Genomic DNA, 23,444 nt, shown 5'->3' on the forward strand with positions numbered 1-23,444 from the left:
CATAATTTCATCTTTCTCGTATTTTCAAGCTAGAACAGAGCTGAATGTCACGTAAAACTTTTATTCTCATCTGTTGTAAGCAACAACAGTACTTGGGAATGAATTTTTCGTTTTTTATCGCAAGTTCTCAATCTGCTGCATTTTATTTAGATTTTTTTTTGTCATTTGAAAAAAAAAGTAGACCAATTGGCAAATGGAGAAGAAAAGTCTCACTTCTCAAATACTAAATTCTTTTTGTATTAAAAAATGTTTTTTGTGTGATTATTAAATGCAAAGAAAATTTGTTTTTTTTTTGGTTAGAAGAAATGAGGAAAACAATCTTATGGTTTAAATCTCGTATGGTTTAAGATCAAAAAAAAAATCCAGTGAAGAGAAAATAAGCATAGGATGAAGAAAGAGTGAAAATCAAAGCATATGGAAAAGATTTGAAAAAAACCAAAAAAAGAGCTTTGGGGCAAGGATAAGACAAGAATAGAAATCAAAAGCTCCATAGCGTGCATGCTTTCAATGCAATTGCCAAAGACATCACATATTAAGTCTTCCAGAGGGTTAGATGTCTTGCACATTTGGCACAGCAAAAGCTCCACTTATTTTACATAGAGAAAACACTCAAATAAGCATATCATGCTGAAATGCAAGCTCGATGCAATAAATATAATTCAATGCAATCTTGCGATTCTGTTCCAATTCGCAGAACTACTCATCAACATGATTGTCAACCACCCATTTTTTTTTTCACTAGCTTCAACCCACATCTAAAGAAAACAGAATTACATAGAAATTCCTTTCAAAAGCTACTTAAACCAAAAAGAAAAGCTTTCACAAAAATTGAGTTTCCTCATGAGGAACTATTTTGATGACAACAGAAAATGCTGATACAATTTATCAATCTTTTTTTTTTGTAAAAAAAAACAAAATAAAATAATTGTCGGAAGAAAATTCTTTGTTTCTCTCAAGTTATTGACGATGAATTATTTGTCTTGTGTTTCAAATTATTATGTAGCTCTTCTAGGGAAGACTTATTATTGTGTTCTAGTTTTGTGGGATCAGGAACTATTGTGAAAATAACGAGGATATAAAATACTGTTTTCAACTTTCAGTGGTGGTATGACTGAGTCATTCGAATCAAACGAATGAGGGATTTAATCCGAATAATAGATGAAATTTTTTCTATTTGTAGCATAAGTCTTGCTAAGGAAATTCTATAGAGGAATGCAGGCCTGGTTCGAACACAGTATTTTCTCTTTGTTGACAAAGAGCTAGATCGTCACTTCGTAGCCCTATAAGATAGATAATTATTAACCTCGTGAGACGAGATCAGAAATCGTAAAACAGCTCTTTCCAAACAAGGGGAAAATTCGCATCGTTTGAAGGTTCACTCTGTGCGAACCATGCTTACATTCCTCTAGTGGAACCTTGATATATTTGGAAACATAAAACTATTTTACTTTTTATTTTTTTTTAAACTAACAGGAGATAGGAAATTTTCCTATCTCCACTGAAGAAAAAACTGGATGATTTAAGTATCACTTGCTCTGATTGACGATTTTCTGTACATAAATACACTTAACATTGAAGAAAAGCTCGTAAAATTCTCACAATAAAACTATTTTATTTCTACTGTGAGATTCGTGTACTCGTATGTTACTTTTGAATCATTCTCGAAATGGAAGAATTACCCTGTCCATTTTAAGCTACCCATGAGTGCCATTTTACTGCTCGAACTCAAAGAGAGATCAGTTATATAATCCACTTTTTTCAACTTATGACACGGCACAAGGCTAAACGGTAAGAGATATTGACTTCTGGTCTTAGGCGACCCCCTCGTAAGTCAACATTATCTAGACCTGTCTTTTTTTCTCTCACCCAGCTCATTCCCCCCAAAACCAACGGGGCGACATTAGCTCTGAAAAATGCGACCAGTTTTAGTGTAAATTTTTCCCTCTTTTCGTACACATTTCACGAGATATCTCCGAAACTACGTAGGTTGCCAATTTGGGGTTTTCAGTTGCCCATTCCATATTAAATTGGCTTTTATTTTGTATTTTTATTTTTTACTAATTCATTCCACAATAATGACCAGCGCACAATAACTTTTGTTTGTAAACATGTTTTCAAAATTTCTCATGAGAATGAGCGAGATGACTAGATCTAGATCTCACTCACTCTCATTGAAATGTCAAAAACATGTTTACAAAACAAAAGTTATTGTGCGTTGGGCATAACAGAAAATACCAAATAAACTCCAAAGTTTTTTCGGCACGCTAGAAACATATAGGAAACATAGGAACATGGGAAAAGAAAACCATGTTTTCTTTTGATTTGTTTCGAAAACGACTTCTATGATTTCTTTCATTTTCGAATATGCTTTAAAATTACTCAAAGCGAATATTTCGTCCTTGGACACCTATGGTCGAAAACCATTTCGAAATCGAATTTTCGAATATCAATGTTTAACCACTTTAGAAGGCCTACTTTGTAACCGATTTGCTTAAATTCAATTTTTTCGAAAGATCTTAAAATTTCCAACGCGTATGTATTGGACTTGATCAGTAGTGAATCGGTAATATACCAGTAATATAATAATTTATTTTATTTGTCTGTAGGGTGAAAGTAACACTTATTGACACTTTAAGAACTCATGTCAGGAGGACCTATTGACACCCTACTTTGTACCTTTTGAAATACGAAATTGAACACTTATCCATATCGAAAAACGTAAATTAATGAAAAAACGTCATATTATTTGCATTTTGTTAGATACATTAAATAAATTTCAATATTTTGACAAAACTGTCAATAGGGGTTCCCTATCGAAGAGGTATTCCTTCGACGTAGGCTTGTAGCTCCTGCTAAAATATTTTAAAACCCACTTTTCCTAATCAGTTTCTAATTTACAAATGTTTTTTTTCTAATTCATCTATCAATTTATTCGGTAGTATAGCGGTATGTACCGAAAGAGCATGCGAAACGATTATACACAAATAGCTCTTTCTCATGAGTTGAGCACTCCGCAAAGATGGAACGTTTTGCCATCTCTTTCAACAATTATGTTTATTCCGAGTTATAGGATCGTTTTGAATCAGTGGAAGGATTCAGAGTGGATGTCTTCAGTGATCGCCAGTGAAAGGTAGTCACCCTGAAAATACTTTTTTGGTGTTGACCAGAGCTTTCGATCCTGATGGGGATCATTTGCAATGGAATTAAAAGTAAGATTGTAACGAAAACGAGGAGGTTAGTGCGAGAGACCCGGTTGCATTAAGGGACGTTGCACCATCTAAGTAAGTAAATATTTGAGTTTATCTATCTATTTATTTATTATTTTACCTATTTTATTTATTTAATTTTGGGAAATTAATTTTTTTTAAATATTTTTTTTTAAACAGGAATTATGAGCTGCAGATTTCCCGTAAATAAGGGTGTACTGCGACGAGCCGTTATATTGGAGTACACATTAGTGAGTCTTTTTGTAATATTTTTTCTCGAAAAAAAAAAATTTAAGTATTCTAAGTATGTTTAAACTGGTGTAAACCTAAACCGAAAATTTCAAGACTCTTGATCGGTCCCTTCTTAAAAAATCGCGAACAACAGCTAAATTTTGGCCTATTAATGGACATTTCCCCTTAAATTACCCTCGTTTTTAAAAGTGAACTAGGGTAACTCAGAAGCAATCAGAGTGGCTCGAGTACCCGGAAATTTTATACTGTATGGGTTCCCCGATCCCCGAATTTTCTTAAAAAAAGATATGGAATCTTTGGGTTCCCAGGAAAAATATGGGTTTCATGGATTCCCTATGGGTTCTCTGACCAGATCACCTCGAGTGTCCTGAAGTCAGTTACCCATTGGTTGAGAGAAAGCTCCTTGAATTATGCCTTTTGCAAAAAATACATTTTTTTTAAATTGAAAAGTCAATATAATTCTGATAAAATTGAATGGAAATTTTTGCAAGAAGTTTTTTAAAAACTGTTTATATTTGAAAGATCGAAATCTCATTTGCTCAGTACGCCCAGTGCCCTATGCCCTATACCATATTGCTCCAGTATTAAAGCATTTTATTAAAAAACTCAATTTTCGAAAAGAAATAAATTACTGTGCACCTTGTTTTCGTCTCAAGAAGAAATTCTAGATGAACTAGATCTTATGAAACTGATGCGAATTTAATATTTGAATGTTCTAGATTTATTGATATTTAATTTACATAATTTAATAAAGTTTAAGTTTAATTTTTAAATTAATTAAACGCTTTACGAAACGTTGTTCTTGATTTATATCTCAGTTATCGAATAGAATTCGAAAATCGAATACTAGTGTAATTTTATTGATATCCAAGTTGTGTGAAAATCCTATTTTATTGTGCTCCAAATAAGTGAATGTTTGAAAATTCCAAATTTTCGCTTTCATTGTTAAGTGCTTTCATCGACCTATTTACACTTATTCGGATTAATGTAATCCTTAAATGTCAATCATACCACCGTCGTGTTTTGTAAAGGTTACAAATTGACAACATCGAACTGTAACAACAGCAACACAAATACTTTCATTTAATTTACATTGAAAAGAAAATATTACAATAAGGAAGTCATTCAAGGAAATTTAGTGTTAAGTGTAAGAATTATTCCCCATAAATCCTCAAAGAAAAATTATAAACCCTCATCTTATTAATAGAAAAATAAAGAAATAAGGAATAATAGTGCTGTTTGATTAAGTTTTAGATTTATATGATACTGCATATATTTTTTCTTAAGAGTTGAATAATTTATTTCGTGTTTTCTTGTGTATCCCAGGAATTAAAAAATAAAATAATAATTATTAGTTAATAGAGATAAAAACAAAGTATATTTGTGTCCACGATGATAATCACTGAACAAAGAATTTTCTGCACATCTCTCTAGTAAAATATCTTGTCAACTATGTTGTATGGTTTGCTGCCAATGAATAACATGTAATAAATTATTATTACAAAAATTATAAAATAAATTTTTCTTTTTTTTTAAATAATGATTTTGCTCGCTTTTTCGTGAATCCCTCTTTCTCTAAATCAGACATGACAGTTAGAACAGAAAAGAAATTAAAAAACACGTGTAATAATTTGTGGTTGGTGTTTCCATTGGACGTCAAAATTACCCAAAAAAAGTTGAGAATCAATTGAAAAACACTTCTTGCAGGTAAAGATGACGCTTTTTTGTCAACAATGAAGACACTTTCCGCTGCGTTCTATTACAAAAATAATTAAAACTAATAGGCCCTCTAAATTGTGACTCATATAAAACAATAAATATTTGTTAAACAAAATACAAAAAACAAAATGTCTGACCAACGGAAAAACTTGTGTGATGAAAATATCACCTAAGAAAAAAATAATCTTTTCTTTTCATAAAATTCATTTTGCAATAATCTGGAAAAAGAATCACATAAAATTCCTCTTTTATCTATAAAAAAATATATCTATTACAACTAAAAATCCAGTGAAAAATTATTGACCTAATGCAATTTTAAATGCTAGTTTGTAAATTTAAATAAAAGTTTCTTTTTTAAATATTTTTTTCTAAAATCTTGTTGATGTTCAAAAAAATACATTGCAAGCTTGCGATCAGCGAATTTCTGGAGACATCTTCTAATTTATGCTACGAGTTTGACAGCTGTCAAAATGTCTATTTGTCTATGTCAAAACTCCAAAAATTCACTGTCACAAGAATGTCGGCTAAGTAAATAAGAAAATTCTTGTGGGAGATTAATAAAAAGTGGGTAGTTAGATAATTAAAAGATTAAAAAAGAAAAAAACTAGAGATTATGGTAGAAAAAAAAACTCAAAAATAAACCTAAAACTTGTCACACCATTACAAATATTTGACAAATGTCAAAAGAGTTTTTTTTAATATTTGAAATGACAACCCAAAAACAGAAAATGAGTAGTGAATAAAAATGATTAATGTAGCAAATATAGAGAAAAAATCTACTTTTATTAATGTTCTCTTTTTTGAAGAGGTCAAATGTGAATATCCAATGACTTATGGAATATACAGAGGTACTTTTGTTTTTGCAAACATGTCCTTGACAATTCAGAAAGTAACGAAGCATTGTTAGCGTAGCTTAATTTCATTTTTTATGCACAAATTTTGACATTTCCACGACATACTTTTCATATTAAAAAATATTTACTTAAAAGTATGTATGTCAAACCGACAGATCTGTCATTAGAAATGTCATATTTGACATATTAAACATTATTCTGTTTCCAAAAGATATTTTTGACGTTTCATTTTCAGGTTATTTTGACATATCGAAATTCGATCCATGTTTCCAAAACAAAAGCAACAGTGCATACCTCATTATATTTCTTTTTTAAAAATTTTTATTTTGGACAGAAACAAAATGGCCAAAAAAAATGAATGTGACTGTTTGACAAAACAAAATCTTTAATATGTGAATGCTCTATTAAATTTGACAAGTCAGACGGAATGAAAAACGAAAGAAAGGAGAAAACCATGTAAAAATTATTAATTTGAAAAATAAGAGAGAACAAATCATACGTCATGTCACCATATCCTACTGTAGTCATGGTAACCACAGCCCACCAAAATGCATCTGGTATAGACTTGAAGAAGGAATTTTCGCTTCCAGCTTCCGCAAAATATACCGCCGATGAGAAGAGTACAACGCCTAAAATAGACAATACAATGGCGTGTCTTTGTGGTCGTTAAATTACTTTTTTTTTGTTTTGTTTCTTTAGCTTGGCATTTTCTTAATAATCTCGCAACTGTCACTGTCAAACCCAATGGACTTTTGCACTTGGGAAAGTGGAAAATCCAGAAAGATTGCGATAAAGCCGCTTCAGTACGTTTCTATTTGTTGAAGTTGCTCTCAATTATTCGGAATTTCTAGGCGTTAACTGTCAGTTTGAATTTGAATTTGACAAATCGGACATAACCTCATATGAAGAATTACTTTGAAGTCTACGATAATCTATCAATTTATCTCTAAACTTGAGGTTATGTTAAAGTTTTGACATTTTAATGACATCTACTTGACAGTTAACGTCAAAAAACTTGAATTCTGTCAAGGCAACTCTTCCAACCGATAGGAACGTACTTTGCAATGAGAATTATGAGGCTATATCGAGTAGGGAGAGCTTTTGAAATGACTTGGCGTCTACAATGATTGATGACATGTCAAGAATGAGTGTAAACATTACAACTCTAGTTTATTCCTTTATTCTTCTCACGATTTCTCTACTAGAATTTATCAGTGAAACTTAAATTTAAATTTTTCAATAACAAAATATGCTGTACACGAAGCTTTTTCGAAGAAAAATAAAATACTGCAGAAGTCTTCTAAGAAAAGTTTCATCCTGAAAAAGCTTTGTGCGCAGCCTATTAGTCGACGGCAGCTGTTTGTGTACAATCTGCAGACTGAAAGGGAATTTTGTTAGTTGTCAATAAATTTTTTTTTCTGTTGATTATGTATTTTTTTTAATTGAAAACAATAACGAAATGAAAAATAAAGAGGTAAAAATAAGACATAAAAGAGTATGTTGATTATAGGTATACGTAAGAAAATTCAACACCGAGACACATAAGACGACATTTATATACATGACAACACCTTTTCAATAATACCTAAAAAATAAGGAAAAAAGTTTTTCAAGTTATTTCATAGGCATTTAGTTTTTTTGGAATAACCTCTCAATATTTTTGTAATTTATTCAATTATTCTGCAATACAAAAGAATATTTTGTGTGTTTCTTTTGATTTTTTTGTGTTTTTCTCACAAAATATTGTTTTTTTTTACACATATGATGTCAAATTTAAAAAGTGTTTAAAGGAAGAAAGAAAATAAGGTAGAAGGAGAAGAGAGAAAATAAAAATAAATTGTAAATTAGTGTGTAAAGAGGAGAAAAAAGATTGCTAAGAAAATCACGTTGTTATGGCATTATTTTCTTGTAAAGGACAAGAAGAGATAAAAGTTTTATTTTTTTTGTTCTGAGGATGAATTGCCAACACAGAGCATCTCAAAAGGTGTTGGAAAAACTTCCCCTATACACGATCTGTTTATCATTTTTTTTTTGGTTTTGCACACAGACTTTGACAACACTAAACCACAAAATATATAAGAGAAGAAAATTCAAAAAATTATTTTCATATTGCATAAAATAATAATGGAAAATGATATATAGAGTATTATGAACAGAAATAATTTAAAGTTATGGGTGTTCGGAAGATATTTCTTTTCACTTTTCGATCATCTCTGAGGTGGTTATGAGAATGAGACTTTCTCTGGTCTTTTATTTCTTTGTTTTTTTTTTAATACCTATAATTCCTAAATGAAAACACTAGCTCTGCTTAATGTTTAAAAAGTTTTTTGCCAAATTTACATTTCAAATTTTTAATGGGGTTTTCTACAAGTTTTTGATACAAAACTTTAAATTTTGGGATTTTCTTTTGCAGAACTAGCGTTCAATTTATGGTTATCTTGGAAACTGAAACAGATCCAGGAGCAATTTTGAACGTGGCTCTCACTGATTATCTTGGTCAACGAGATAATCCAGAGGATGAACAAGTAATGGGAACTACGTAATTTGAATGAACTGTTCAAACTGAATGACTTTATCAATGAAACCAATTGGTAATTTGCGTAGATTCAGTGATTGATCTGGTCAGACCGATCTGGAGATCTGCTTGGCCGTTGTCGAAGCTCAGAAGCCTAGTTTGGTTTATCATTTGGAAAATCATGACATCGAAAGCTGCTTGTACGAAGTCTAGTACAATTAATTAATTCGGGTGATGTTTTTGATTTAACGATTTCATTTTCTGATAGCGTAAATAGATTCGATTGATCATTACATTTTAACTACCTGATCTTCTGATTGTACTTATCAAGTAATCGATTCTGACGATAATGTTAGAGAACTAATGAGTAGTTCGTTTATTCATTTCTATCTAAGTATCTAATCATCTGATCGTACCGATCTGGTTGGCTATTGCCAAGCGCCTGGGGAGTAGGCCTTATTATATGGAGCTAGTTGAAGCCAATTCCTAAATTGATCTCGGACTCAGCTCACAGTTTTCCGAGGAAAAAAATGTATTTAAAGAAAAATTTAGTATATTTATCCCTCCATACGGAAAGGTATCTTATAATACGGAAAAACATCTCACTTTTTAAATATTTAGCGTAACGGTCACGAGTGCCAAAAAATTCCCGTATAAATTTAAATCGAAATATGAGAAAGTGGCTTCAAATTTCAGACATCTTGCCAGGGGGTTGGCTATTGCAGATAATCAAATGATTATTTCGGTTTGTCATTTAAAACTGAAGAAGAGACCTGTTTGCTCGAAGTCTAGAAACGATTGGTCACTTTGGTGGGTCCTTTCGAACTAACAATTTGATGTTCTGATAGCATAGATCCAGTTACTAGATCAAGCAGCCGGATCAGCTCTTGTAAAGAAATCTATTATTAGTTCGGTTGGTCACTTTAGTATTACAATTTGATCTTCACATCACAGAGATCGATTGACTTGATCTAGGGATCGCGCTCATCAAGCAACATGCACGCCTAATATTGAAGAAGTATTCATTAGTTAGGTTAATCACTCCGATTTGAGAGCCTAATGATCTAGAAAATCAAATGATTAGTTCGGTTCGTTCGCTTTATCTTTTCAAACTGATGACTTGATCTTTTGATAATATGGATCAAGAGACCTGCTTGCTCGGGGTCTAAGAACGATTAGTCAGTTTGATAGATCCTTTCTGAGGATCTCAGTGGCGCAATAGGCAAGACCGTGGGTCTAGGACAGATGAGATCTCTGACCCGACTCGTAAAGTTGTGAAATTGTGAAAAGACATTTTCACTGTGATAAAGCGTAATATAAATGCACCGCCTCTGCCCAAAAAAAAACTCTGGGACTTCCATGCTCCTACATGACGGGGAAGTCGCCCCTTGGCGATCTATACATGGACTTGGAAGATTCTTCCATCATAGATTACAACAGCAATAAAACATAATTACATTGTAACAAAATATTCCGACACGATTAATAATTCTTTTGATCTAACAACTTGATTTTCTGATAGCATAGATCCAGTTACTAGATCAAGCAGCCTGTTCTGCTCTTGTCAAGGAAGAAATGATTAGTTCGGTTGGTCACTTCAATATCATAATTTGATCTTCACGTTGTACAGATCTGTTTACTTGATCTAGGGATCGTGTTCATCGAGAAACATGCATCTGCTTTGCCGATGTAAAAAATCAAATGATTAGTTCGGTTCATTAGATTTCAATCTAATTACATGATCTTCAGATCGTACTAATCAAGAAATTTACTCTAACGATGCTAACGTTCAAATAATTGATTCAGTTGATCACTTTGATATCACCATTGGATCTCCCGATTGCGCATATCAAACAAATTGATATCTGTATTCCGTTGATCAACCAACAGCTAAAGCCGAAGAACTAATGATTAGTTCGATTAATTACTCTGATTTCAGAGACTAATCTAATGATCGGATCGTACTTATTTGCTAGGCCGTGGTCTAGGAACACTTGGTTATTTCGTTTGGTTCTTTCGATCTAATAACTTGGTGTTCTAATATCGGGAATCCAATCCAGTTACAAGTTCAAGCTGCCTGCTCTGCTCTTGTCAAGGAACAAATGATTAGTTACGTTGATCATTTCAATCTGACTACATGATCTTCAGATCATACTGATCAAGTAATCTACCCTGCTGATATCAACGAACAAATTATTGCTTCATCAAATTATTGTGCAGATCGAATAACTTGATCTAGGGATCTTACTGATCAAGCAACCATCACAGCGTTTACAAACAATACCAAGGAACAACTGATTAATTCAGTTGATCTGTTTTTCTTATCGCATATATAACTTTTGTTTGTAAACATGTTTTCAAAGTTTCCCATGAGAGCGAGCGAGATGACTAAATCTAGATTTCGTTTGCTCTCACTGAAATGTCAATAACATGTTTACAAAACAAAAGTTATTGTACGTTGGGCATTATGCTAAGCGCACATTAACCTTTGTTTTGTAAATATGTTTTCGACTTTTCAATGAGAGTGAGTGAGATCTAGATCTAGTCATCTTGCTCACACTTATTGAAAAGTTTGAAAACATGTTTGCAAACAAAAGTTATTGTGTGCTGGGCATTAATCGAACAATTTGCTCAAACTATGTCTTGGAACAGGTGATTTGTTCGGTTGATCATTTCGATCTCGTAACTTCATATTGTGATAGATTTTCTATCACAGTTATTGCACAATATCTATCGAATTGTTTATATCTATATAAACAATTCGACGATTCCATTCCATACTATTCTATCTCAGAATGACAACTTTTCAAGAGAGCCATTTGAAGTTGGCGATTTCCTTGGCTGCTCGTGCATTTTTTTTTTCAAAAAATTGAATATCTCGTTACCCGAACGTCGGATGACCACCAAATTTTCACCAGTTGTAGATCTCGGTCCCAGGAACAACATATCTCTCGGAGTAGGAGAATTATAATTCTAAGTCGACTTAGAATAGTATTGAATAAAGCCGTCAACTTGTGCTTCCTAAATCATTGATTTAGCTTCAGATCTTTGAATCGCGCCGATTAAGCAACCTTATCGAACGAAGTTGAAGAAAGAATAATTAGTTCGATTAATAATTTAGATCTAAGAACTTGATTATCTGATATTTCTGATCAAATGCCTTGATCTTTGGGTCGCGTCGATCAAGCAACCTGCTTGAACGATATCAAGGGAATAATGATAAGTTCAATTGGCCATTTAGGTCTAAAAATTGATTTCCGGATAGAGCCGATTTGATCAAATTCGAGTCGGTTCGAATGATTTTGTGGAATGAAATCGTAAGTTCGAATGATAATTTTGATATAAGGACTGATACCGTCTGTCAAGTGACTTGATCGTTCGATCGCAAACCAAACAACCATCTCGAATGATGTTGAAGAAGCACTGATCAGTTCCATTGAATATGTCGGTCTCACAACTTAGTCTTCTCACATCGTTGATCAGATTTGTCTGACCTGCACTAACACTGAGAAAAAAGAGGGTGCGATTAACATTTCTTCCTCAGAAATTTAACACTTTTTAGGTGTAAAAATATATCAAAATTTTTTAATATTAATTTTACACCTTATTAAGGGTAAAATTAACATGAAAAAGGATACCTAATACACCTAAAAAGGGTAATATTTACACCGATTTTAGATCAATCGATTCAATCGATTTTGTGGATTTCTCTCAGTGAAGGAACAAGTGAAATCATTTCTGATATCAAAACGGTTTATTGCTCAAATTTGGTTTGATTTTGATTTCGTCAAAGAGATGACCAATTTCAAGACTGACCTAAGCAGATAAACTGATCGACTGATCACGCCAACCAATATCATGCCACTGAATCTCAACTCGAATTAAACTATTAGTGAAAATCTTGTTCATCTTCTGAAATATAATCAATGAAAGCTTAATCTAAATTGCCTCCCAGACGTTTTTTCTGGTACTCTAAAAGATGCAACTCTTAAGATAACAATTTAAGAAAAAAAATCACTACATTCTGCTACATCTTACTCTTTCAACTGTTACTTGTAAAAAATCTTTTGCAAAGATATAGGAAATTTAAAAAAAAAAATCTAGCGATAGTTCATTTCTCCTCGGTCGAAGAGAATGCGAATCTGTAGGGCAGCAGAACATTTTGAGTCTCAGAAGATTTTTCTTTTGTCACATTTTATGGAGAAAAAAAATATTGATATTTTTTCGTTCAGTCAGGGTTTTTCTTAAACGGAAAAGTATAAATATTAAGTAAACAGAAATAAATAAAAGAAAACATTGTGATGTACCTCATATCACCATATCCAACTGTGGTCATTGTCACCACAGCCCACCAAAATGCATCCGGTATTGACTTGAAGAAGGACATTTCAGCGCCAGCCTCGGCAAAATAAACCGCAGACGAAAAGAGTACAACCCCTTTTGGTGGTTTTTGTGTACATGACATGAGTTTTTTTGTAATAATCATCATCATTATAGCAATAAATATTGGTTTAAACATTTAGGCTTAAAATTTAAAGAAAAGAAAATTGATCATTTTTTGGCGGGATATTCTAAATCGCGCTAAATTCTACGCAATGTGATGTAATCTCGCAAAATCTGTATTTTTTTTATTGAAAAAAAAAAGAATATGACCTCTAACACGAGATATTCTAAAAAAAAATAATCTCATTCACTCAGATTTTCAACACCAAAAGTCACCAACAGTCACTCATACCAGAAATTCTACATAATGCGCTTTCCGGAAAAATTATTATCTTCATTTCTCTGCATATGAAAAGTTTGAGAAAATGCCCTTAGGGGGGAAGTACTGCTTAACTTTTAATTGCAGTACTCGGGAGCTTGAGGGTGGTGGACATAAATAGCGCAGCAATGCTGCAACAAAAACCCTGCACTGAGAAATCTGCGTTAATGATTCACCGAAAGTTAATGATAAAATGTCCTTTAAAGACTCTTTAGAGAATAAAGTTTGAATAAACTATTGGATTTTGGGGAAACTTTTGGGAAAAATGTTAAATGGAAAAGGCCTACATGTATCTGCTTTTATAGAATTATGGTGGAATTCCAATAAAAAATGAAAAGGAAAATTTTTCTTTTGAAATTTTTTTTTAGCACATGACTGTCCTCAAGTGGTCCTGCATTATCGACTTTTCTTTGTATTGGTTCCTGTCTTAACTGTTTTCCACAGTCCTCGTTGTGTTCTAAAACCCTCAAGAAGAAAAGTCGATTACGCAAAGGCACATGAGAATAGCTATGTACTAAAAAGATGTTTAGGACAAATATTTTCCCATTTCATTGTAGAACCACCATTACATTTTTTAAAGTGTTTTGCATCTCACTTAATTTGTACTAAAAGAAACATGCTGATATTTTTATAAACTTGTTTTAAATTTAGTACACAAATATTATACCATTCCTTAAGAGATTTTATATTTTGAATTTATGAGAAAAATTAATTTAAAATACTCGTTGAAGGCTAAGGGAATATTTAGTACATAAATGTACTAAATCAGTTTATGGCACAATTTTATAATTTGAGAATTGTATGCTCAGAAAATGTTGATAAAGAATAATTAATACACACCAGAGCTATGGTACAGATTTTTAGAAAATAAAAAAAATTATTCTCTTTGACTCAACGTGGTCTAACTTTTGTGCTAAAATTTTAAAGAGTTATTTTTTCATAAGCTCAGTAATAGGTGTTATTCTTTCATAATCATACCTTTATAATTTTAGCATCGTGATTCTGAATTACTCAAAAGAAAAACATTTTGTCTTCTTAATAAATTTCACAGTTACAGACTTTCAAGGAATTCATTTAGTACATGTTTGTGCTAAATATTTAGAAATTAAAATGTATTCTTTATATTGGCACATAATCGTCTTGTCACAAAAAAAAAAAAACAAAAAATATATCTAGCACGAATTTTATTTAGTACATGCATGTGCTAAATATTTAGCACCTTTGGCACTATCGCAACTTTTATTTATTTAATTATTCTGATTCAATAAATACTTTTGAAGAATTAAGAAATAAGCTTTACTGCGTTGATACAATTATAGTGTTTTTTATTTTTATTTTTATACTATTATTTTTGAAATAAATGGTTTTTTATTTCAAAAAATACATTTTATGATATTTATTGTGAAATTATATAACCTGGGAATCAGTCAATAAATTATTGTTAATTAATTTATATTATTACGAATGTATTTTACTAATACTGTTCTCTAAAAAAATATAGAAAATAAAATTAAGGGCAAATACAAAAAAAAATGTTCTAAAATTTGAAATATCGAGTTTTAGCACATAACTTAAAATACCTTTAATTTTTAGATCTGCAGAAACTAAATATTTTTGAAAATGTTTTGTTTTAGTACGAAATATGAGTTATTCTATTTACCAAGAGCGTTAATTTAATAATCAAAAACTTTTAGTACATGAAAGTACTAAAATAATTCATAAGAAAATATATCTAAGCATATCATTATTATTATATTTGAAATAATACCAATTATTAGAAAGATTTGACGTAATAGGACAGATAAAATCTTGGATGGACGTAGCTTAATTTTTGTACTAAATCTCAAAAATGTACTAAAAATTGTTTATTTTTCTTTTAATCAAGTGAGATGCAAACACGTCAAATAGAGGCTATAAGAAAAGGTAAAAAGAGCACCTAATACTCATGGTATTTCAATTTTTTAAAGTAATGTGTCCGTAATGTGTCAATTAATTACATTTCAATTGTAATTTTTGTAAATTGTTCAACTTTTTCAAGAGTGAACTCTGGCTTTGTGGAGCGCAGCACGAAGGGGAGGAATGTCTGCCAAAGTGGGGAGACAGTTTGGGGAGCGCAGAGTCTTGCCAACTCCAGAGTTGCGGCCTTGTACAGCCTCTGGTCCAGTGCCATGGAAACGTGTATCCTCATTGATTGAAATGGTACACAGAGTGACGTCACAAGGGGACTTTGTTCTAGGAATTATAGAATGAAATTTGAGAGTTTTAGAGGATAGATAAGGGACAAATTCCAGGTTCTTGGAATTGTCTGTGATTAAATGCAGTCTATCGTTTAATTATAGAAAACAAGAGGGAAATGCCATGGGAATGGGCTTCTATTGTGGTAGAAGGCAGTTGCCAATTGGACAAAGGACACCTCTCCTTAAAATATTTGAGTTTTCAAGGAAAAAATGCAGAGAAATGAGATAATAAACTATACATCTATAGAATACCGTCCCCTGTCTCAGAAAATACTTCCATTGAAATTTATTGAGCATCATCTCTTAACGATTTGGTGAAAATTAAACAATAGCTATGGAGTTAAATGGTAAGGAAAATGGTGAATTAAATATCTCGATTGTACTTCTCAGTGATCTGAATTTTAAAATAATTATAGAGAAAAAGACATTATAATTCGGTCAACAGTGATTTCTATGAATTTATCAAAGAGAAAATTTTTTGGCAAAATTATTTGATAGAGAAATACGGTTCTTTTGTGGGAATAAATTGTTTTTTTTGTTTTGTTTTGTTGGATAAATTGGATTAAAATAATGGACTTACCTATGAATAAGAAAAATATAAGTAAGCCTAATTCTCGCATTGACGCTTTCAATGTTCTTCCTAAAATTTGTAATCCTTTTGAATGCCTAGATAACTTAAATATTCGAAACACTCGAACTAAACGTATCACTCGGAGTATTGCCAAGGACATAGCCTGATTCGTTGACTTGTCCTGTAAAGACAAAAAATTATAAAATTAGTAAATTATTTTTGTATAAAGGTTACAAATAATGACCAGCGCACAATAACTTTTGTTTGTAAACATGTTTTCAAAATTTCCCATGAGAATGAGCGAGATGACTAGATGTAGATCTCATTCACTCTCATTGAAATGTCAAAAACATGTTTACTAAACAAAAGTTATTGTGCGTTGGCTATAAAAGTGTGCATGTTTTTTCGACAAAAGAGCTATTTATGATACCATTAATTATTAATTATTTTTTGTAAAAGAAGTTTTTAATAAACAAATAATTCAATTTTACTAAAACAGCATGTCGTATAGATCATTAGAAATATTCAAATATGTTGTAAGTAATTAAGAATAAATCAAAAATCTTTTTAATTTTATTCAAATTACATAAAAGATTAATTTAAAAATGTAAATAAAAATTTAAAATTAATTTAGCATTTACTAATCAAATTAGTTCAAGAATTCTACCCAAACTGAAAAAGCTGCAATATGTTTCCCTAATGTAGGGGAAAGTGCCCATGCTTTACACGGTCCCAAATTTTATAATGACTAAATTTTTTTATGTTATGTTATGTTATGTTTTTCAATAAATATGACTCATCACACCCTTATTTTAAAAACTTGGGGAAAGTGTCCTGTTTTTAAAATATATTGCGGAGTAGCATTTATTCAGAAACATAGGAAAAAATTAGTCATTATGAAGCTTGGAACCATGTACAACATGGGCACTTTCCCCTACAATTTTTCTTTATGGTTTTGAAACTAAACAGAAATGTTGATTAAAACATTGAATAATATATTTTATTTTAATAAAAAAAAGAAATATACTGAAAGTTATATGAAATTTATTCTAAAAGATCTTATTTGCAAAATCCTATTCTTTATTGAAATTAATGCTCTTTTCTTTCTTTCAAATCATAATTCTATTAAAAATATTTAAGATCTATTATATTTAAAAAATAAATAATTGAATAAAAATACCAAATGTTGCTAGCCATGTCTAAAAGCTTTTATATTAAATTTTGTAAGATGTGTCACATTATTGTTTCAAAAAATGTTTATTGAGAAATTAAGATTAAGTTTATATTACTCCAATTTGTTTTTTTTATTTTTGTTTAATTAATATTGATTATTCATTTTTAAGGAATTATCAGTAATCTTATTTCTTAGACCAAAACGTGTAATTAATATTTAGAAATTATCAAGATATCACATCTCGGCTAACAAAAAGGTAAGCTGTTACTAGCACAATGCTATAATATAAGGCGTTGTCCATGCACTTAAATAAGAGCTTTGTTCAAGTGCATAAAATAAGTCCTTAATAAGTACTTATGAAGTCCTTAATTAGGAATTACTGGAATAAAGAATGCGATTGCCACTTTTTGACCATTTGATAGAAAAGATGGATCAACATAACATATCTGAAAAACATAACCTCCAAATGTTTTCAACTTTAATTCGCAAAATTATTAATGATATAGTGATAAATCGATTAAAGGTAAAAATTGATAGGATCTTCAAAATAATTCTGATTTGGTACATTTATCTGAAAGCCTACAATTTAGTCTCAGCAGCTTGAAATATCTGAAATTTGCTCACAAGTGTCTTAATTTTTTTTACATATCTTTCTCGTTCGGTCAATTTGCTATTCGGGAAAGTGAATTGCAGCTTTAGCCCGATAAACCCGTGTTCCGGAAGTCTAACTACCAGATCTTCAATATTCTTTTTTAACCCATAATCTCAATGATTTTCTTCTTTCAGATACGACTCGAATTTCTGCAGAGGTATTTGAAGAACTCAGGTTGAGAAAAAAAATGAAAAATGAAAAATAAATGATTCTGTGCATTAGGACAACTATTTAAAAAGTGATTAGTCGGAATACCTCAATTTAGTACTTTTAGAGGTAAGGATGAGTCCTGCCACATTAGTGTCACTATTCGCCACAAACCGCTGACGTTTGTTTCATTTTCATATATTTTTTAAGTAGTTGGATGATCTACATCTCTTTAAAATTAAGTCATTGAAATAAGAACTTATTAAGGACTTAATGTCGAAAGGTGAGATACCCAGAAAAGCTAAAGTCTCGACTGATTCGATTAAAAATTAAAAGCATTTTCTGGGAACTTAGCTTTCTCTCTTGTGTGGCCTTGCTGCATTTCTTTTTCTTTGTTTTTTTTTTGTTTTACCTTTTCTTTTTTTCTTTCTCTTTTCCTTAAACTGATTGTAAAGGGGGCAACCGCAATTTCAGTTAATAAATTATTATTGTTATTATTATTATTATTATTGTGTTACCCGGTATCGTTTCATTTAATATATAAAAAATGGCAAGTTGTAAAATAAATAATACGTATAGTATTTTTAGTAAATAGTTAATTTTTGGAAGTAATACAAAGAATGAATTATTTTTTAAATTAATAAAAGCTTTCAAGTTACACCATTGCAACGAACTACACAGAAACTAAGTCATGAACTTGTAATTTAGAATTTCTGTAAAGGTTTTTAATTTTCTGTGGAAGCCAAAATCCCGAAAGCCAAAATCCTGTATATTCAAAATCCTTAAATGGATGAAATTATATGGAGGATAATGTGAAGAGTGATTTCCCAAGCACAGAAAATTTTCCTTTGCCTCCATCAAGCGTTTCTGCCCTCATAGGTAAAGCTATAACATTTTTAAGTATTCGGGAATTTGGCTTCCGGATTTTGGCTTTCGAGATTTTGTCCGGGACCCTTAATTTTAATTTTAAAGTTGTTCGCAATGACCTTTTAATTCTTTAAGCGCTGAATATTTTAAGGTGAGTTTATAATTTATGAATATGTAATAGTCTTCAATTCAGAATTAAAAATCTTGAAATTTGATATAATATTTTAATACAAAGTATTTAACTTAAAAACATTTAAACTTTCTTTATCTCATAATTAAGAGATTTTAAATTGTATATTCATTTTCAAAATTAAACATATTCTATTTTGAGTATTAACCTCATTTCAGGATTAAAAGGTTCTCGAATTCAGTTTGAAATTTAAATAAATTTACAAATTTTGTTATTAAATCTTACCAAAATTTCTATAATCTTGTTATTTTATTATCGATCGAAATTTTAAAATTGAATTTCTTGGTTTCTTCGTTTTAGTACGTAATCATACCATTCAGCAAAAACTTAGAATATAAATTTTCTTAAGCAATAATACAGAAAATAGAATAATTGTTTAATACATTTTAGAAAGCGTCGAATGCGTACTTTTTTAAAGTAAATCTTAAAGACTATTTTGTTGAAAATACAATGCACATTTTTATTGTTATTTTTAATGCTAGTAAGTAAGTAAGTAAGTTTAATGCTGAATTATGGATTGTAGGGGGAAGTAGGGCACCTTTGTATCGGGGTCCTTTGAAATTCAATATTTCTTATCCTATTCTTAAAACGAATTGAAGTTTTCTTTAAGATGAATTAGCTTCATAATTAATTTGTGGAGCTAAATTATGTCATAGAGGAAATCGCATTATCTTCGGATGACTCAAGCTTCGGACAACTCAATTTTTTCTACGTTCTTAATGGATTTGACCCGTGGCTCTTTTCAGGAAATTTGAAGAATTGGACTAGCTATTAAAAAAAACAAATTACAATGGATCAAATTCAATAAATATGGAAAAAAAATGAATTGTTCGATGCTTGAGTAGTCCGAAGTTAGAGCGCTTTTCCCTAATTAAGTCCAGCTCCACTTAAAAATAAAAACAAAAATGCCCAGTTTTAAAGCTGTCCCAATTCAAAGGTGCTCTACTTCCCCCTAGATCTTTGATTTAGAGTATTGTAATGGGGTAGGATTACCTGTGGACTAACAGGGGCCCGCGGGAGGTTCATCGTGTCCTCCTCTTCGGCAACTACCGTTGCCAATGTAATGAAATAAGGAATGATTGCGATTATGTCGATTATATTCATAACATCCCTGAAGAAATTTAACTTATTCGGACAAGCAAGAAATCTGAAAGAAATTTACAAATAGAGTTAAATTTTGCCCCTATCCTACTGCCCTATATTTTAAAGAGAGCTTTAAACCTATATGTTTGTTAAGATTTGCCAGATTTCATACACATTTTGCCTTATGAACTGCTTTTGACAAACCTCAGCAAACAGAAGAAAAAGCTTCCTTTGCATTGTATTTATGCCTTACCTCACGCTAAGTTCGAATGTAAACCATATAATACATATTGTTTCTATGAGGAAGAAAGGATCTGTGATGTCAGGTACCTCATCCTCCTCAATTTTTGTGCCATTTGTTGTTGTATTGAACACCTGCAGGGTATTAAGGAAGAAGAAAATATTTACTTGAATCTGTCACAGAAACATTTAAAATTAATCCATCTCACCTTGTAATGTTTAAATTCGGGTAGAGTTTCTAGACAAAATATAACAATTGATAGAAGTATAACAAATACACTAATTATGGCTACAACCCTGGCTGCCTGCGAACTTTCCGGATACTCAAATAATAGCCAGACTTTTCTTTGGTTCTCATTCGTCGGCAATGGTTTTTCCTCTTCCTTAATAAAGCCTTCATCCTCTCTGTGAACCAGAAAAAAAATTGGAACAAATTGTCATTGTTAGAATTCTTTTCAGGATATAGTGTTTTTTTTTTTTGAAAATTGTTTACCTGAATTTATTTGTGGCCTGCTCGCCCAATTCGTAAAATTTAATTTCTTCGCTAAATACATCTAAAGGTACATTCACCGGCCTTCGTAAGCGACCACCTAAAGATCAAAGAGATACCGGAAAGTTTGTCATAAATACAATCTAACAACACCGAAAGCACACAGTAATACATTGAAAAATATATTGGTGGATGGATAATTGGAATACATGTCCAGATAGTAAACATCAATTTTAAGCTTGGATGGGATGTATATAAGGAATGGTTGGATAGACAGAGAAGCTATTATATAACTTTGTGTAAACCTAGAGTCTTCACGTGAGCTCATGTTGAATTTTCAGTGTTTTATTATCATAAGTAATCATAGCACAATAGTCTTCAAAATTTAAATTGAAGGACAATATTTAAAGTTTTGAAAATGAGGAATTAATATTTTTCAATTTTAAATGTGCGGTTATGAAATACTCCCTCTTTCACAAAAAATAGTCATAAGTTCGGAAAAATATATTTGGATTAAGAAGTTATTTTTAGGAATTATTTTGTTACTTCTAAAAATCTTGAAAAATCTTGAGACACTAAAAATTTTGAGGGAATAATTAAATTAGGAAATAGAAAACTTGTACTAAAATTATATAGGTAAAATTTGAATATTTAATCTGATATATTGATAAAAGATCAAAGCCAAAATAATATTAGGATATTGTCATTTAAAAGTAAAAATAAAGTCTTCAAATATTTTGTTAAAATAGTATTCAAATATTATTTATAATATATTTTATCAAATTTAAAAACTTCAAAATGTAATTTTTTTGTTTTTATTTTTATTAGAGCATTAAACTTCTAAAAATTTCTTGATAACGACCGAGGGGTAACTCAGAAGCAATCATATTTATTGTTTCGAGTTTCCAAAAAAAATGTGTTCTGCGGGTTTCCTAAAAAAATATATTGGTTCCCCAGCCAGATTGGCTTGAGTTCTCCGAAATGAGTTACCTTTCGATAACGACCTATTTTTTGGTCTTAACCCTTTAAGGACTAATGGAACACCGGTGTCCTGCTCGTCCTTAAAGGGTTAGAAGAGCCGCAATTGGAGTTCATGTTTTCATAATAAGAATTCAAAACCATTAACGTAAATATGAAAGCTTCAAACTAGTAATTCCGAGCTTTGAGGCTTAGGGCCTAATAGGGCTTCAGACCTAAAACTTTGTCATATGGCCTACCTTTTTTTTGAAAAATTTTAGCTTAGAATTTGTTTTACTAAAAGCAAATGTTTTATAAAATTTCGAAAAACCAATTGAATTGGTTAATATTTACGATTTTGAGACTTTCGGAAACTAGGCCATACCTCTGGTTTGAAGACCGATTAACGGGCCTAAGGGGCCTTAGAACTGACGATTAATTGAAAAACTATATAGCGTAAATCATGCACAGATTACATTTTCATTTATTTCCTACTAAGTTTTATCTCGGCTTAAGCTGTGGGTTTGTTTCGGGGTTGAGGGCCTTATACGGTTTTACACATAAGGTTTATCCACTCAGCTTGACTTTTCTAATTTTTAATAAGGAATTTTTTTTATAATAGTTTGAGACGGTACAAGTATCTTTCAAGTAATAAAAGGCTACCATTTATTAATCGAATGATGAACTCAAGATGAATCCTTTCAGGATTTTTTTTGAACTGACAAATTACTTTGGGGCAGTCCGTATTTTATTTAGTAAACTTTGGCCAAGACCCCTAAGAGCTTTTTAAGTAAGCTTTAAGCTCTAATAAAGATTTTTTACCACTTTTGAAATAGGGCTTTCTTCTCCTGTTTTCAAATGGAACTAGAAAATTTAGTTTTAGTTTGAGATTTTCGAATTAAAAAATATCTTGAAATCTCTAGATTAATTTCCTCTTTTGTGAAGAAATCACCACTTCATCGTAATTGCTAATAGCGGAAAGTGGGGCACATTTGAAGTTGGGATTTTTCTTCTATGTTTAAGTAGGACTAAGCCATATCATAATGTAATTTAGCTTCTGAATCTGTTTGTGCAGTTAAATTTTATCACGATAATGCCCAATTTTATTTAAAAATAGGTGAAAAATCACAATTTCAAAGGTACCATACTTTCAAAAGTGCCTCACTTCCCCTAGAAAGAATAAGGAATGCCTTTAAATTGGGGTACCTTTGAAAAGTTTGTTTCTTATTTTAAAATAAAATTGAGCCTTACCATGATGTAATTTAGTTTACCAAACCAATTGTGAAACTAAATCACATCACATTATGATAAGGCTTAGTTCCATTTGAAATTGTACAAGAAAGCCCTATTTTAAAGGTATCTCTATTCAAAGAGGTCCCACTTCCCCATAAATGAGATCCTTAATTTTTATTCATAATCAAGAGACGACCTTTAAATAGTAGGATAAGATGGGGTAATTTGGAATCATGTCTAATTTGGAACTTTCAGATTTCCTAACAGTTTTAAATGACAAGAGGAAAAACATCTA

At 31.1% G+C, this 23,444-nt stretch overlaps 2 protein-coding genes across 14 annotated transcripts in view; one reads left to right on the forward strand and one right to left on the reverse strand.

Annotated features, from left to right (window-relative positions):
- The window catches only part of LOC129807789 (potassium voltage-gated channel protein Shaker), a 345,833-nt gene that overhangs the window by 20,106 nt on the left and 302,283 nt on the right, over nucleotides 1-23,444 (reverse strand). For 9 of the 13 annotated variants that reach the window (XM_055857282.1, XM_055857276.1, XM_055857275.1 and 6 more), the window contains 6 exons: nucleotides 20,963-21,059; nucleotides 20,679-20,874; nucleotides 20,483-20,604; nucleotides 20,140-20,293; nucleotides 16,126-16,297; nucleotides 6,531-6,660 (listed from right to left, as the gene is read on the reverse strand). In XM_055857282.1, coding sequence (XP_055713257.1) covers nucleotides 6,531-6,660; nucleotides 16,126-16,297; nucleotides 20,140-20,293; nucleotides 20,483-20,604; nucleotides 20,679-20,874; nucleotides 20,963-21,059 — 871 coding nt within the window. Of the gene's footprint in view, nucleotides 1-6,530; nucleotides 6,661-12,853; nucleotides 12,984-16,125; nucleotides 16,298-20,139; nucleotides 20,294-20,482; nucleotides 20,605-20,678; nucleotides 20,875-20,962; nucleotides 21,060-23,444 lie in introns of all 13 variants that reach the window. The other 4 variants (XM_055857283.1, XM_055857274.1, XM_055857272.1 and 1 more) reach the window with 2 other exon arrangements.
- Nucleotides 11,402-23,444, forward strand: part of LOC129807792 (uncharacterized) — an 802,905-nt gene continuing 790,862 nt past the window's right edge. The window contains exon 1 of the mRNA XM_055857286.1: nucleotides 11,402-11,560. The gene's annotated coding sequence lies outside the window, so the exon portion shown is untranslated. The remainder of the gene's footprint in view (nucleotides 11,561-23,444) is intronic.

This window comes from Phlebotomus papatasi, chromosome 3 (genome assembly GCF_024763615.1).
Source record: "Phlebotomus papatasi isolate M1 chromosome 3, Ppap_2.1, whole genome shotgun sequence".
Classification (NCBI taxonomy): domain Eukaryota; kingdom Metazoa; phylum Arthropoda; class Insecta; order Diptera; family Psychodidae; genus Phlebotomus; species Phlebotomus papatasi.